The sequence below is a fragment of the Coregonus clupeaformis genome, chromosome 26 (assembly GCF_020615455.1).
Source record: "Coregonus clupeaformis isolate EN_2021a chromosome 26, ASM2061545v1, whole genome shotgun sequence".
Taxonomy (NCBI): Eukaryota; Metazoa; Chordata; class Actinopteri; order Salmoniformes; family Salmonidae; genus Coregonus; species Coregonus clupeaformis.
Window position 1 is genome coordinate 1,057,556 of NC_059217.1, and position 14,918 is coordinate 1,072,473.

A 14,918-nucleotide genomic window follows, 5' to 3' on the forward strand; every position below is an offset into this window, starting at 1 on the left:
TGCTTTTTCATAGCACTGTATAAACAGGAGCTCCAATCATCAGACATCCTGAGACTGGGGCTCAGAGTGAAAGTCATATGGTTTTGCATATAGTTTTTTTGTTTTTGTTCTAGTGACTGAGACCACAGTCAAACTCTTACACAAGCAGTAAAACAGATCGAAGCATTTTTATTAAACAGACCCCCCTCCACACACACACACACACACACCACAGCACCCTAGCGAGACCTCTGGAATGATTTGAGGAGACCGATAGTAATCAAGATGAGACAGATGGCTAATCAGAGAGACAGATTAGGGATAGAGGAAGAGAGTGGGCATGAGAGTAGGTGGAAAATAAAAAAAAGAGATGGAGGTAAATGCAGAGAGTGAGAAAGAGAGGGGTGGGGGGACACAAGAGAGAAGGGGAAGCAAAGAACCCTTACAGAAAAAACACTCTCGTGTGATCTCATGTGATCACGTGATTTATTGTGAAGTTAATGTGATAAAAGTGACAATATGTGAATCAACATTATTGATCTCGTGAAATAAATGTGAGATCAATAAATGTGACACATGGGATGCAACATTTTTACATGTGCTACCATGAAACTACAAGTAACAACATTTGAAAACATGATCTCATGAAATAAATGTGAAAACATGGGGATGCTAGTCAAGAACAAGAAGGCCCGCACACTGTTAAAGCTCCCAATTCACAGCTTTATTGACAACGTTTTGATCTGAATCGGATCTTCGTCAGGTCAAACAAACAAACAAACTGAGTGCTCACATCCCAAAATATACACATTTCACCTCACATGACCATTGCGGACAAGACGCATGGTGGGTGTAAAAACAATTTGTGTATCTCTAAGAATTTGACATCACTGAGACGGGCACATGTAGTAGTTACAGAAAATATGATATATTTACAAAATGACCAAGTAGGTGACCTGGATGGCAAGACAAATCAAAGTGACATATTCATGTAAGAAATGGTCTGATATCAAACTCTTGGTTCAGACCTCTAGGAGACATGGTACACAAACGGTGAATCCAATACAATTCTCTTCTCAATAATAGATTATCAGTATCTCATGGGGAAACATGGGGATGCAACATTTTAATGTGATACCATGAAACTACACCTGACAAAAGTTGAGCATGTAAAAACCCAGGTGAGAATATATTACTTTAAAAGGCATAATTTACATTAATTAAATTTAAACAGTCATGGTTTAATGCAAGTTAAGCACCTCCTCTGACACTGTCTCTTCTGCAAACTTTGTAAGAACTATGAACTGTAAGAACTCAGTAATTGGCTGCACTGTAAAGAGTTAGGTGTGTATTTTCCAGTAACTTAATGGCAACTTGTTGCCAGAATTTGTAGTCAATCTGTCATTTCTTAACTGAAAACCTTTTGTAGGCAAGTTATTGTAGAATTCCCGGTAACTTACTGGCAAAATGTTACCAGTAACCTACAGGCAACTTGCTGTCACTAGCAATACATGTCATTAACATACGATGTTGACAACATGCAACATTATTTGCTGATTAGCAGCATACTTTAGCAGCAGCAGCCTATCAGAATATTGCAGGCGTGGCTTATTGGAGGTATAGCTTTCAGCTAGCTCTTTATGGTCTCCCATGAGTAGGAATGTCATCCAAGGTAATACTTTCTGCTTATTTCTGTTTATAAATATTGAACCTCTACACTGTCAGGTGTCATGCCTTTATAAATGTTGCCATAAATACAATTGGTACCAAGTTGTGCATGTGTCAAACTCATTCTGTGGATGTTTAAGCTCTTTCCTTGTACTTGATTGATTAATTAAGATCAACAATTAGTAAATAACTCCCATCACCTGTCTTAATTAGAAGGAGAAACCCGCAGGCACTAGGCCCTCCATGGAATGAGTTTGACACCCCTGCCAAAGAGCCACACACTATTTAAATTACAGCTAGTCACCATGTCATATTCAATTCTCTGCCACATCATCAGGTCAGTAATTGAGAGAGAGAGAGAGAGAGAGAGAGAGAGAGAGAGAGAGAGAGAGAGAGAGAGAGAGAGAGAGAGAGAGAGAGAGAGAGAGAGAGAGAGAGAGAGAGAGAGAGAGGGAGGAGAGAGGAGAGAGAGAGAGAGAGAGAGAGAGAGAGAGAGAGAGAGAGGACTCGCAGTCCCATTCGGCTCTCTCTGTTTACCAGCTAGGGAGGAGAACAGACACCACACATGCCCACCACACAGTAAATCACATTATTACTGAAAAGCATCCTGCGAGGATTACCTACATTGTTTTGACACTGTACTTAGCCAATAATATAACATTTGAAATGTCTATATTATTTTACAACTTTTGTGTGTGTAATGTTCACTAATGCATCCCTTGTTATTTCCCTTTTGTTTGTTGTCTATTCCATTTACTTTGGCAATGTAAACATATGTTTCCCATGCCAATAAAGCCCATTGAATTGAATTGAGATAGAGGAAGGGACATAGAGAGAAGGAGAGAGAGAGAGGAAGGCACAGGGAGAGAGCGAGAGTAAAGGCATATAGAGAAAGCAAAAGGCAGAGGGAGAAAGATAAAGGAAGGGTCAGAGAGAGAGAGAGAGAGAGAGAGCGAGAGAGCGAGAGAGGTATGCAGGAGGATTGTCGTGATCAGCGTTGGGCTTTGACTCCACTTAACGTAGCTGCTGAAAGCTTTTCACTTCACTGAGACACGGCATGAAAACACACGCACACACACACACACACAATTAGCCTATAAATAACAAACGTACACCTGCAATGTCCTTGCAATCCCAGGACAATCAGTGTGTGTGTATGTGTGAGAGAGAGAGAGCGAAGAGAGAGAGAGAGAGAGAGAGAGAGAGAGAGAGAGAGAGAGAGAGAGAGAGAGAGAGAGAGAGAGAGAGAGAGAGCAGTGTGAGCAAGTATGAAGCAATGAGTGTGTGTGTATGTACTGTATCTCTCAGCCTGCAAGATTAGCCTACTGCACTAAAAAGGTCCTGTAATTCGCTTTACCGCTCTCAGGTCGTTGTACTGTATATATGGCCTAGTATAGGTCTACTACATAGAAGGCAGACTGAATTCTGAGTAGGCCTACTGCATTTATTTTCAATCAATCTGAAACCTGTAGGCCTTTGACGCTTAACACATGTGTTGACCGGATGCTGACAGCCATTGGTTTTAACCATAGAGTGGTGCCCAAAAGCCTGTTTTAGCATGGAGTACTTTCACCATTTTTAAGTAGTCAACTGGGTCGGACTTCCTATGGGTTAAGGAAGGATCACTTAATTCCATCCAGGTCATCAGGAGGGATCAGCCAATGAATTATGCTCGTGAGCAAACATTCCATAACTGCAGGTGGCAGTAAATCGGCAATCTTTGCTTAATACCTGTTCAAACAACGTATTCTAGGTGGCAGTATGCACCCTTTCAGATTATTTACCAACTCATAGAAGTATTAAAATAAGAAAATTGGTTAACACTTTATTTGGATAGTCCATCTGTAGATGCTCTACAGACTATCAGTAACATTTCAACTAACTATCTACTATCCCTAACTCTAAACCTAACCTTAACCCTTATCCTAACCCTAACCCTTACCCTAACCCTTATTCTAAACCTAACCATAACCATAACCTTGGCAAGCAGTTGCTTATCAACAGATAGTTTGTTGATAGTATGAGCATCTGTAGAGCATCTACAGATGGACAATTCTGACTAAATGCAAATGGCCTCAATGGCGCTGCCCGTGCGCTCAGATAATGTGCCATAGTGGGACAGATACAAAGAAGAGTCCTCTATCATTCTCTATGGTGTTACCAAAGTTGATTTACTTTTCAGTTTGTTGGGTTAGGCGCCTTTCCTTCTCAACTAATAAAATCCCTCACTTTGCCTGTCCATTGCAAACATCTTGTCTTGCCTCCTCACTGAAGAGCCAGGTCACCCGTGATACAAGTCAGTATTAGACATCCGTCCATGTCTGATGGAAACCGGCCACTAGGGGCAACAGTGAGTGCTGTTACCTTCAAGTAGATTTCGGTTTTGCTAGGCTAACCCTTTACTTTAACCCTTACCTTAACAATTCAGAGTTAATGCCTAACCTTAAGATTTCGGAGTTAATGCCTAAACTTAAACCTAACCTTAAAAAAATCAGAGTTAATGCCTAACCTTAACCTTAAACACTTCTAAGTTTGATATTTGGAACAACTTTGAAATTTGATGTTTGAGAAACATGGATGAACGTCTAATTCTGACATGAGACTGTGAGAGCTTGTTGCATTGAAACCACCACCAATAGCACCACTTCACATGGTCAGTCATTGGCCTCATTTTTTACTGCTCAAACATAAGCCAAGTAATTATTTCACATCAACAGACAATCCCTATTCCCAACTCCCTCCAACCACGTTTACTCCTCGGAGAGTGGCTGTGTAGGGTAGGACTCTTTTCATTTGGTTGTACAGGAGGGGCGTGGTCTGGCATTCTTCGCCGGGAGAGAAGAAGAGAGAGAGAGGGAAAAGAGAGAGAAAGGGATCTTTGTGTGATTCCTGCCATATCTGATGTTATCCGCTAGGTCGAGACACTGAGGCCGGTGTTGTTGGTCGGTCCGACTGGTAGGAAGTTAGTCATTCAGCCTCAGTACCAGACAGAGTGCACTCTGCTCAGCAGCATAGCACAGAACAGGGACGGCGAGGAGAGACACGAGGCTGCTACATGCCGCTGCTGCTCGTTTACTATTGAACATTCTCGCATTGGACCGCGAAGAGAGACCGAGACTTTTCACAACGCATTCAAAGGAGGGATTTTAATCATGTTTCTAACCTTAGTCGCGCTGGTAATTCTACTGGCAGCTGTGCAGGTAGGCTACGAAACCGTTACTTTGGTTGGCGGAGTGGTGGGGTTGGTTGGCTATGGGACAGGGGTCGGTTGGCTATGGGACAGGGGTCTGAGTGACGGGTTGGTTTTCGCTATATGATGATGGTCAACTCAGTAGGGGAGACCGGCGTTGGTTGTCACAATTATTAGTCTCATGTGTATTGCTCAGCACCAGTATACTTTACAATATTAATTTCAATATTAAGAGAAAGACCAAGTTCTTGGGTTGAAATGGGGACCCTTTTTATATTCCAACGAAGAGTTATAAACCATCAAACACTAAGTCCACTTGTGAAAACCAGTTTCCAGCCCCATTGCAGGGTTGGATGTCACACACAACCAGCCTCATCGCGGGATTGGATGACACACAGTATGGGGTTGGTTGTCACAACATTTGCTAGCAGCATATTCCTTTTGTAACATGAAATTAACCAATATAGCATACAGCCTTAGAAATAGCCAAGCCTTTGTTTGATCAAAGGATATTCCTAACAAAATTAAGCATTTATGCCGTGAGAATAACATTACATTTTTGTGTGTGTACATAATTGTTAGTGAATACTCCCATAATTCAAACATTTACAAATAAAATATCAATCATTTATTTTTTACTTTCACATCAATGTTTTGTCATGTTGACATGAATTGACCAGGTGGATGAGTTCTTTCAAAGAATTCACACATTTTAACCTCAAAAATATTACACAACGCCATTTATATTGGGAGTAATTAGCGCTGTGACAACCAACACATGAGACAACCAACCCAGTCTCAGTCTGCGGGGAAATCACTGCATTTCTTTCCTTCTACATTGCCTCCATATTAGGTTGTTGGTTTATATTGATTTTAAACTACACTCTTAGAATAAAAGGTGCTAAGTAGAACCATACAGGGTTCTTCGGTTTGTCCCCATAGGGGAACCTTTTTTGGTGCTGGGTAGAACCCCCTATGTAAGGATCTTCAGAGAACCCCCTGTATATGGTTCTACCTCGAACCCTCTATGAAGGGTTCTACCAATAACCATTTTATCATCTAAAGGTTCTTCTTAGAAGCATTTATGAAGAGATCTACCTTGAACCATTTTATCTTTGGAGGGTTATTCCTAGAACCCTCAATGAACAGTTCCACCACCCATATTAGCCTTTAAAATTTGATTATTTATGACAATACATTACATACAGTATAACTTAAGGCCTTTCTTTGAGGACCTACTTATACCCTAACACAGTGGTGTTAGAAATCTCCCGGTTTACAGGCCACATCAGGCCTGCAAGTCACATTATGCTGGCTGGCAAAGTGATGTGTAATTCCTATTGGAATCCAGCCAGAGTTCGGGTATCCAACAAATGGAATTGTTAATCACCCACAACCTGCATTCAGAATAACTGCCAGGGTAGGGAAGGTACAGTATTGAGACTACCTCAATCATCTAAACGGGAACAACCATCTCAGTAATGGGTGCAATAACGCCAACAGATTGGATTAGTGTAGAAAACGGTATGTTATTTATCTGTGTGTAGCATAAAATTTATTAACCAATCAATACTCCCACTTAAAAAGATGATAGAGGCCTGTACTTTTCATCATAGGTACACGTCAACTATGACAGACAAAATGAGAAAAAAAAATCCAGAAAATCACATTGTAGGATGTTTAATGAATTTATTTGCAAATTATGGTGGAAAATAAGTATTTGGTCACCTACAAACAAGCAATATTTCTGGCTCTCACAGACCTGTAACTTCTTATTTAAGAGGCTCCTCTGTCCTCCACTCGTTACCTGTATTAATGGCACCTGTTTGAACTTGTTATCAGTATAAAAGACACCTGTCCACAACCTCAAACAGTCACTCTCCAAACTCCACTATGGCCAAGACCAAAGAGCTGTCAAAGGACACCAGAAACAAAATTGTAGACCTGCACCAGGCTGGGAAGACTGAATATGCAATAGGTAAGCAGCTTGGTTTGAAGAAATCAACTGTGGGAGCAATTATTAGGAAATGGAAGACATACAAGACCACTGATAATCTCCCTCGATCTGGGGCTCCCAAAGATCTCACCCCGTGGGGTCAAAATGATCACAAGAACGGTGAGCAAAATCCCAGAACCACCCGGGGGACCTAGTGAATGACCTGCAGAGCGCTGGGACCAAAGTAACAAAGCCTACCATCAGTAACACACTACGCCGCCAGGGACTCAAATCCTGCAGTGCCAGACGTGTCCCCCCTGCTTAAGCCAGTACATGTCCAGGCCCGTCTGACGTTTGCTAGAGTGCATTTGGATGATCCAGAAGAGGATTGGGAGAATGTCATATGGTCAGATGAAACCAAAATATAACTTTTTGGTAAAAACTCAACTCGTCGTGTTTGGAGGACAAAGAATGCTGAGTTGCATCCAAAGAACACCATACCTACTGTGAAGCATGGGGGTGGAAACATCATGCTTTGGGGCTGTTTTTCTGCAAAGGGACCAGGACGACTGATCCGTGTAAAGGAAAGAATCAATGGGGCCATGTATCGTGAGATTTTGAGTGAAAACCTCCTTCCATCAGCAAGGGCGTTGAAGATGAAACGTGGCTGGGTCTTTCAGCATGACAATGATCCCAAACACACCGCCCGGGCAACGAAGGAGTGGCTTCGTAAGAAGCATTTCAAGGTCCTGGAGTGGCCTAGCCAGTCTCCAGATCTCAACCCCATAGAAAATCTTTGGAGGGAGTTGAAAGTCCGTGTTGCCCAGCAACAGCCCCAAAACATCACTGCTCTAGAGGAGATCTGCATGGAGGAATGGGCCAAAATACCAGCAACAGTGTGTGAAAACCTTGTGAAGACTTACAGAAAACGTTTGACCTGTGTCATTGCCAACAAAGGGTATACAACAAAGTATTGAGAAACTTTTGTTATTGACCAAATACTTATTTTCCACCATAATTTGCAAATAAATTCATTAAAAATCCTACAATGTGATTTTCTGGATTCTTTTTTCTCATTTTGTCTGTCATAGTTGACGTGTACCTATGATGAAAATTACAGGCCTCTCTCATCATTTTAAGTGGGAGAACTTGCACAATTGGTGGCTGACTAAATACTTTTTTTCCCCACTGTATGTGATCTCACACTTTCCCTTAAATTTTCCCAAATCGTGCTCCCCATCTGTTTTATTGTAGCATTCATAATTTTGATTATAGTCTATACGGTATTTTTCCGGTGCTTCCATTTTTCTGGGCTCTATTCTGGTATCACATTTTTTACACCACTCTCCCCATCCTACTTGATTATAGAATCTGTAATGATAGGGATTTCCCAAAAATGATAAACATTCTGCAGGACAGTAGGGCCTTTCTCCTCTTTTAAGATGACAGTAGCTTAGCACAGTCCTTTTAACTGTGTGGATTTGGTATTACTATCAGAATAGAAGGAGCACATACTAAACAATTAGTTTTTCTATTCATTATTTTAGCTGAATATTGTGCCCATTTGTACCAATCATTTTGCATGGCTCCCTCCCATAGCCTTTCTATTTTTGTTGATGCTATCATTACTTTCGGTGTTACTGTTGGGGCTGAGGTAGATTGTCTATTTTTTTGGTTTTCCCAATTAGTTAAAGAATCCCATACATTTTGAAAAAACCCATTTGTTCCTATTATTTCTAATCCTGTCTTTGTTGGTTCAACTGCTATAGTAATTAGTGGTCCTTGGGTAGTGGTCATAGTTACATTAACTATTTCAGGTTCTTCTTCCTGTCTAGATTGGTGTTTGGAAATAGGATCAATATCCATTGTTATTATACTATTCCCTTCTAACCCTTTAACACTAACTATTTCCAATATGTACTTTGCATTATTTTCTTGAGTCAATTCCTTTAAGATAATTTCCCAATTAGTGTCTCCTTTGTTAACTTCTATTTGGCAGCCATATTCATCCCAGATTGCTTCTCCTCTTGTTTGATGATTAGCCCACCCACAAAGTGATTTTTCTGGCAGAGGTTTTATCCTTTGTATTGAAAATGATTTTTGAGTTTCCATAGCTGTCAGTACTTGGGCTGGAATAGCAATACTGGTTCGAGCTATTTTCAAAGGTACATGCTTTTTTATTCTATTCCTTATTTTAGCTTCAGGAACCAATTTCTTAAGTACTGACGAAATCATGAGATGATTGGCTTGTTTTATATCCATTCTTTTTCCATGTCCATTCCCTTTTATCTCAACTTCTACACAATTATTTTTTAGGCATTTTATTCTAAACATTGCATATCCTTCAAGCTGACATTTCCCCAATCTAGGCCATCCTGTGTACGATACTTGTTCTTTATTTACAACAACAATTCTTCCTGGCTCAGTAAGACTATCTCTAGAATATTGTATAGTTGTAGGCAGACTCACCACCATCTCTCCTAGGTTAACTGCTATTACCGTTAGAGCAATTCCACAGTTCTTAAATTGTCGGAGATCATGTGAGGGCAGAGAAGTCAATTGTGGGAAAGTCCCTTTCCTCAACAGCAGAGGAGTCTCTTCCTTCAATGGTAGAAAGATTGCTTCCTCCTCCTTCTCCTGTTGTCCCTCCATTCCCTGGGTGTCTGCTTGTGTTTGGGGGATCTGCCATGGCAGGTATCCTATCAGCAGTATTCCCCACATCATCAGGCCCCACCTCCAGACTCTCCGGATTTTCAGGTGGGAGTGCCTGTTGTCCTTCGACGTTGGCACTTGGACTCGTGCATGCTTCTTCTTCTTGGACTCCATCTGGTGCCTCGACATCCTCCTCTTCCCCATGGCTCGCCGATGGCAGACCGGTTCTCTTCGGGACCCTGGTGCAGTGATTTAGATGGTACCACGTCGTGCTTCCTTCCACCTGTACTGCTGTGGGCGTCGCTCGGATCACCGTATATGGTCCTTCTCTCCTGGGCTCGTTCCACTTCTTGCGAAACACTCGGATGTAGACTCGATCTCCTGGAATCACCGGCCCTGGCTCCTCTGGTCCAGGTTCCGGTTCTCGCCCTTTTTCCTGGAGATAGATCACTTTATGTATAGCAGTTAGTTGTCTTACATATGCTTCAAGTTCCATCTCTAATTGTTCCAATGAGGGTCCTTTGTAGGGCCCTCTTAGACCTGGCACTGGCATGGGTCGACCCGTAAGCATTTCATGTGGGGTTAGATGCGTATTTCTGTTAGTTTGCATGCGATAACTAATCAATGCTAGTGCTAGTGCATCCACCCAATTGAGCTTTGCACTAGCACAGATTTTATTCAGTTTAGCCTTGAGGGTGCCATTAATTCTCTCAACCATCCCCTGAGATTGCGGCCGATACACACACCCTAGTCTTTGCTTAATCCTTAGCTGCTGTAATACTTGCTTCACTGTTTTCTGAATAAACGCTGATCAATTGTCTGAACTGATTTCTATTGGTATTCCACATCTGGGTATTACTTCTCTGGTTAGAAATTTGATTACTGTTCCTGTTCCTGATCCTAGATCTGCTGAGGGTACCGCTTCTACCCATCTACTGAATCTATCTATGATCACTACCATGTACCTTTTGCCATTCACCTTTTTTATCATATCTACATAGTCCATGACTAAGTGTCGAAATGGTCCTTCAGGAACTGGTATGTGCCCTATAGGCGTTTTTATTCCTTTCCTTACATTGTTTTCTGCACACACCTCACATCTTGCTAATGCCTCATCTATTGTTGCCTGTAGGTATGGAGACCAGTATCCTTGTTTTTTAATTTTCCTTACTATTTCCCCCCTTGCGCAATGGTCAAAACCATGCGCATCAGTTATCAGTAAGTTGAGCAACACAATGGGTGCTACTATGGTTCCTTCATGAGACCTCCATAATCCCTTCACATCTTTGGTGGCCCCTCTTTGGTGCCACATTGTCTGTTCATAAGGTCCTACTCTTTCCTGCATCCTTATTATATCATCTGGCTGTGGTATGGATTCAATAATGACCATTGGTGCTGTTAACACTGGGACGGTGCATCTAGATGCCTTCTTTGCAGCTTCATCAGATGCATTATTTCCTTTGGTTATAAATCATTTTCCTTTTCTATGCGCCTGACATTTCACTATCGCCAATTTAGTGGGATACATTAATGCCATCATTAATTTCACAATCTGCTCGTGGTGTTGTATGGGTGTACCATCGCTTTTCTTGAACCCTCGCTGCTTCCAGACTGCCCCAAATAGATGACACACCCCATGTGCAAATGCTGAATCAGTATAGATATTAACAGTTTTTCGTTTTCCTAGGATGCAAGCTGCAGTGAGTGCTTTTAGTTCAGCCAACTGGGCTGAGCATGGCTGTGGACAGTATTCTGCTATCACTTCTTTGAAAATGTCTCCTTGTTTTTGCACTACTGCATAGCCTGCATGATTTTGTGGTCCTCTGTAGCTCAGCTGGTAGAGCACGGCGCTTGTAACGCCAAGGTAGTGGGTTCGATCCCCGGGACCACCCATACACAAAAATGTATGCACGCATGACTGTAAGTCGCTTTGGAAAAAAGCGTCTGCTAAATGGCATATTATTATTATTATTATTATTATTTCCCACATGATCTTTATAACAGGATCCATCAACCAAATACTCTTCTCTGCACTCTTCCCCCCGGCTGGACAACGGGGTTGACTCTAAGTCTGGCCTTAGTCGAGTAAATGTCAATGAATCTGCTACACAGTCATGTGCTTGCCCCTCAAACTCTAAGGGGATTCTTTCAGCTGGGTTTACTGTACTGCATCGTTTAATGGAAACATCTGGATAGGTCAATAGAGTCATGTATTCCAAAGTTCTAGCATTGGTAAGGACAAACTTCCCTTGTTCTATTAGTTCCACTATTTTATGGTGTGTATATATTATTACCGGGTATCCCATAGTAATTGTGGACGCTTTGTCATATGTATATTGTAATGCAACTAGACCTTGATAACAGGGTGGATATCCCTGGGCAACAGAATCTAGTTTAGAACTATAATACGCAATAGGTTGTTTTCGTCTTCCACTGCATGTCTCTTGCATAAGTACCGCTGTTGCATACCTATCACATCTATTTGCCACATACAACAATAATGGTTTTGTGTAATCTGGGGCTGCTAGAGCCGGAGCTGACTGTATTTCCTTCTTTATTGTTTCGAACGCAGTCAATGCGTCACTGTTCCATTCCAGGCTTGCTCTAAGGTCTAGTTGTCCTGCTTCTTTCATGATTTCTCGCAGAGGAGCAGTTTTAACCGCATACTCCTCTATCCAGTCTGAGCTGAATCCAGTCATCCCTAAGAACGTCATCATCTGAGCAACTGTTTGAGGAAGTGGTGCCTTGCTGATTCCTTCCAATTGTCCTGGTGCTATCGCCTTTGTTCCATGTGCAATTGTTCTTCCTAGATATTCAACTTGAGATTGGCAGTACTGAAATTTCTTTTTTGACACCTTGTGTCCTCCTTCTGCCAGTCGCTTTAAAACCTTCATAGAATCAGCATGGCATTGTTCTAAGGAGGGAGCGCAGATCAACAGATCATCCACGTACTGGATCAATGTTCCTTCAAGTATTAGATCTTCTAGATCTATTCTTAACACCTGATTGAACACATGAGGAGAATGCTTAAATCCCTGTGGAGTCCGAGTATATGTATGTTGTTTACCTTTGTAGGTAAATGCAAACAAGTGTCTGCACTCTTCTGCCAGGGGCACACAAAAAAATGCTCCACATAGGTCAATCACTGTGAAGTACTTTGCTTCTGGGGGAACATTGGTGAGTAGCGTATGAGGGTTTGGAACATCAGCAGGCCAATCTTGTACTATGTCATTTATGGCCCTTAAGTCATGTACCAGCCTCCACGTTTTCCCATCTGCTTTAAGGACCGGCAACAAAGGTGTATTACAACAACTTTGTGTTTCTATCAGTACTCCTGCTTTTATCAGTCCTTCAATTGTGCCACTGATGCCCTCTTCTGCTTCAGGTTTCATATGGTATTGAGCCATCCAAGGGGGCTTAACATCTGGCTTTGTTTTGACAAACACAGGACTTGCCGATTTTACCAATCCAACATCTGTATCATGTTGTGACCATACCTCCTGAGGTATGTTTTTCTCAATTTCCTGTTTTTGCTTGTCCTCAAATTATGTTACTTCCCCTAGCTGTGTTAGCTGTTGGGATGTAACTTTCACTTCCCTGGGGTCCCCAGTCATTATTGTAGTATGGTGTATCTTGATTAAGGCTTTATCTTTCGAGTGATAAATCAGTGGATTTTCTGTTTTGTTCCATTGAATTGTTTTTGCTCGCTTCATCATGGTGCCCAAATCCTTGGCCTCCATTCCCTTGTTCACCAGCAAGGTAATGTGTGGGGCAGCTTCAGAAACATTATACCATTTTGCCACAAAGTCTGAGCCATCCATGTCCGTCACCTCCATTGCTGCTCCTTGTTTTCCTATAATTATGTACTGAGACATTATAGGTACTGATTTCCCATTTGTACTTAACAACCACAGTTGCTCTAAAAGATCATCACGATAGGGATCATATTGCATGGTGCAGTGAAATTCTGACTTTCCTCTTTCTGCTTCTGGTATCTGAGCCTGAATAAACCTACCCCATTTCTTTACTACCCTATCTACTTCTGTCTCAATATCCCCTAACCAATAGACATTTGCTGTATCCTGTTTCATTATCATTTGTAAGTTTAACCCTGCCCTGTCTATAATTACCCCTTCAGAGGAACATCGAATTTGTATACCCATTTTGCATAGGGCATCTCTTCCCAATAGATTGACAGGGGTGTGTTCTGATACAAGTATAGGGAGGTTTGCGGATTTGTCATCCGCTGTCAGGCGAACTGGAGCTGTCATTGGAATTAACTGCGTTTGTCCTGAGAATCCTATAGTTTTGGCATATTTGCCAGACATGGGGAGGTGAGAGGCATAATTTGGACTTACACAAGTGTAAGTGGCTCCATTGTCAACCATCATGGGTGTGCCTCTGTTCTCTATTTGAACCTGCAGCATAGGTTCTTGATCAGCTTGTGTAGTTAGTACTGTAAACTGACCGTCCCCGGTAGGATTCTCTGGGCACCCCTAACACCCCTGATTGGGCCCTGCCCATGGATTCACAGGACCTTGGATTTGTTGCTGATTTTGTTGCCAGCCGTCAGGTTGCTTCCAATTATTTTGGTTTTTGTTCCCCTGTTGTTGCCAGGGGTTTGTGGGGCAGTTTCGTCTGGTATGCCCTTGCTGCTGGCATCCCCAGCAAATTCCAGGTTTAATTCCAGGTTGCCCTTGTGGGCCCCGATTTCCTCCTTTTTGATTATTTTGCTGACATTTTTGTTGTTTATTGTTATTATTCCATTGCCGGGGTTGTTGTGCATACACATTCACTACTGGTACTGTGGGTTGTACTTGGGCCTGTGGTGCGGGAGGCAGATATGGCCCTCCTGGAGTGACTGCAGCCATTATTCCTGTTTCATTTACAGGTGCTGTTACTGGGGTCTGGATTTTCTTCTTCCCTCTGTTTGTCAGTTCTTCCAATTGGAGTTGAGTCAGTTTCCTGGCTTCTTGCATGTTCTTTAGCAATCCTTCTCCTTCCATTTTGAACATGTTGAGTACTTATTTTTCTCTTTCTTTTTTGGCGCTTCTCTTCTTTCCTGTGTTTTTTGCTTTATGGTTCTTTATCAGTGTTTCCATTTCCTCACACACCGAGACATCAAATGTTCCTCCTTCTGGCCATTTGGTGGCCATTTTCCTGGTGCGTTTCTCCCATTTTTCAGATGTTTTCGCTATATCTTCCTTGCCTAAGGGATACCTAGCACTCAGTATTTCTACCGCCGTTTTATTATATTTATGGCCTATATTTTTAACTTATTTTTTAATCTATTTTAGTATTCCTCCTATTTATTTATTTTTGATATTAGTATTTGCTTTTATTGTTAAACTATTTGTGCTTCTTTGATTATTGTTTGGTTAGAACTTATTTATTATTAATGGGCATTTGACAGTCTCTTTATATCATAATAATATTTCCTGATGTCCACTTTTCCTTTGTGTGGACACCTCATGAATCTTACCCTTGCTAGTG

The 14,918-nt window shown here is 41.7% G+C and overlaps 1 protein-coding gene across 1 annotated transcript in view; it reads left to right on the forward strand.

Annotated features, from left to right (window-relative positions):
- Positions 1-4,552: 4,552 nt before the first annotated feature.
- Positions 4,553-14,918, forward strand: part of LOC121540493 (cadherin-2-like) — an 82,768-nt gene continuing 72,402 nt past the window's right edge. The window contains exon 1 of the mRNA XM_045207697.1: positions 4,553-4,847. Coding sequence (XP_045063632.1) covers positions 4,800-4,847 — 48 coding nt within the window. The 5' untranslated portion in view covers positions 4,553-4,799. The remainder of the gene's footprint in view (positions 4,848-14,918) is intronic.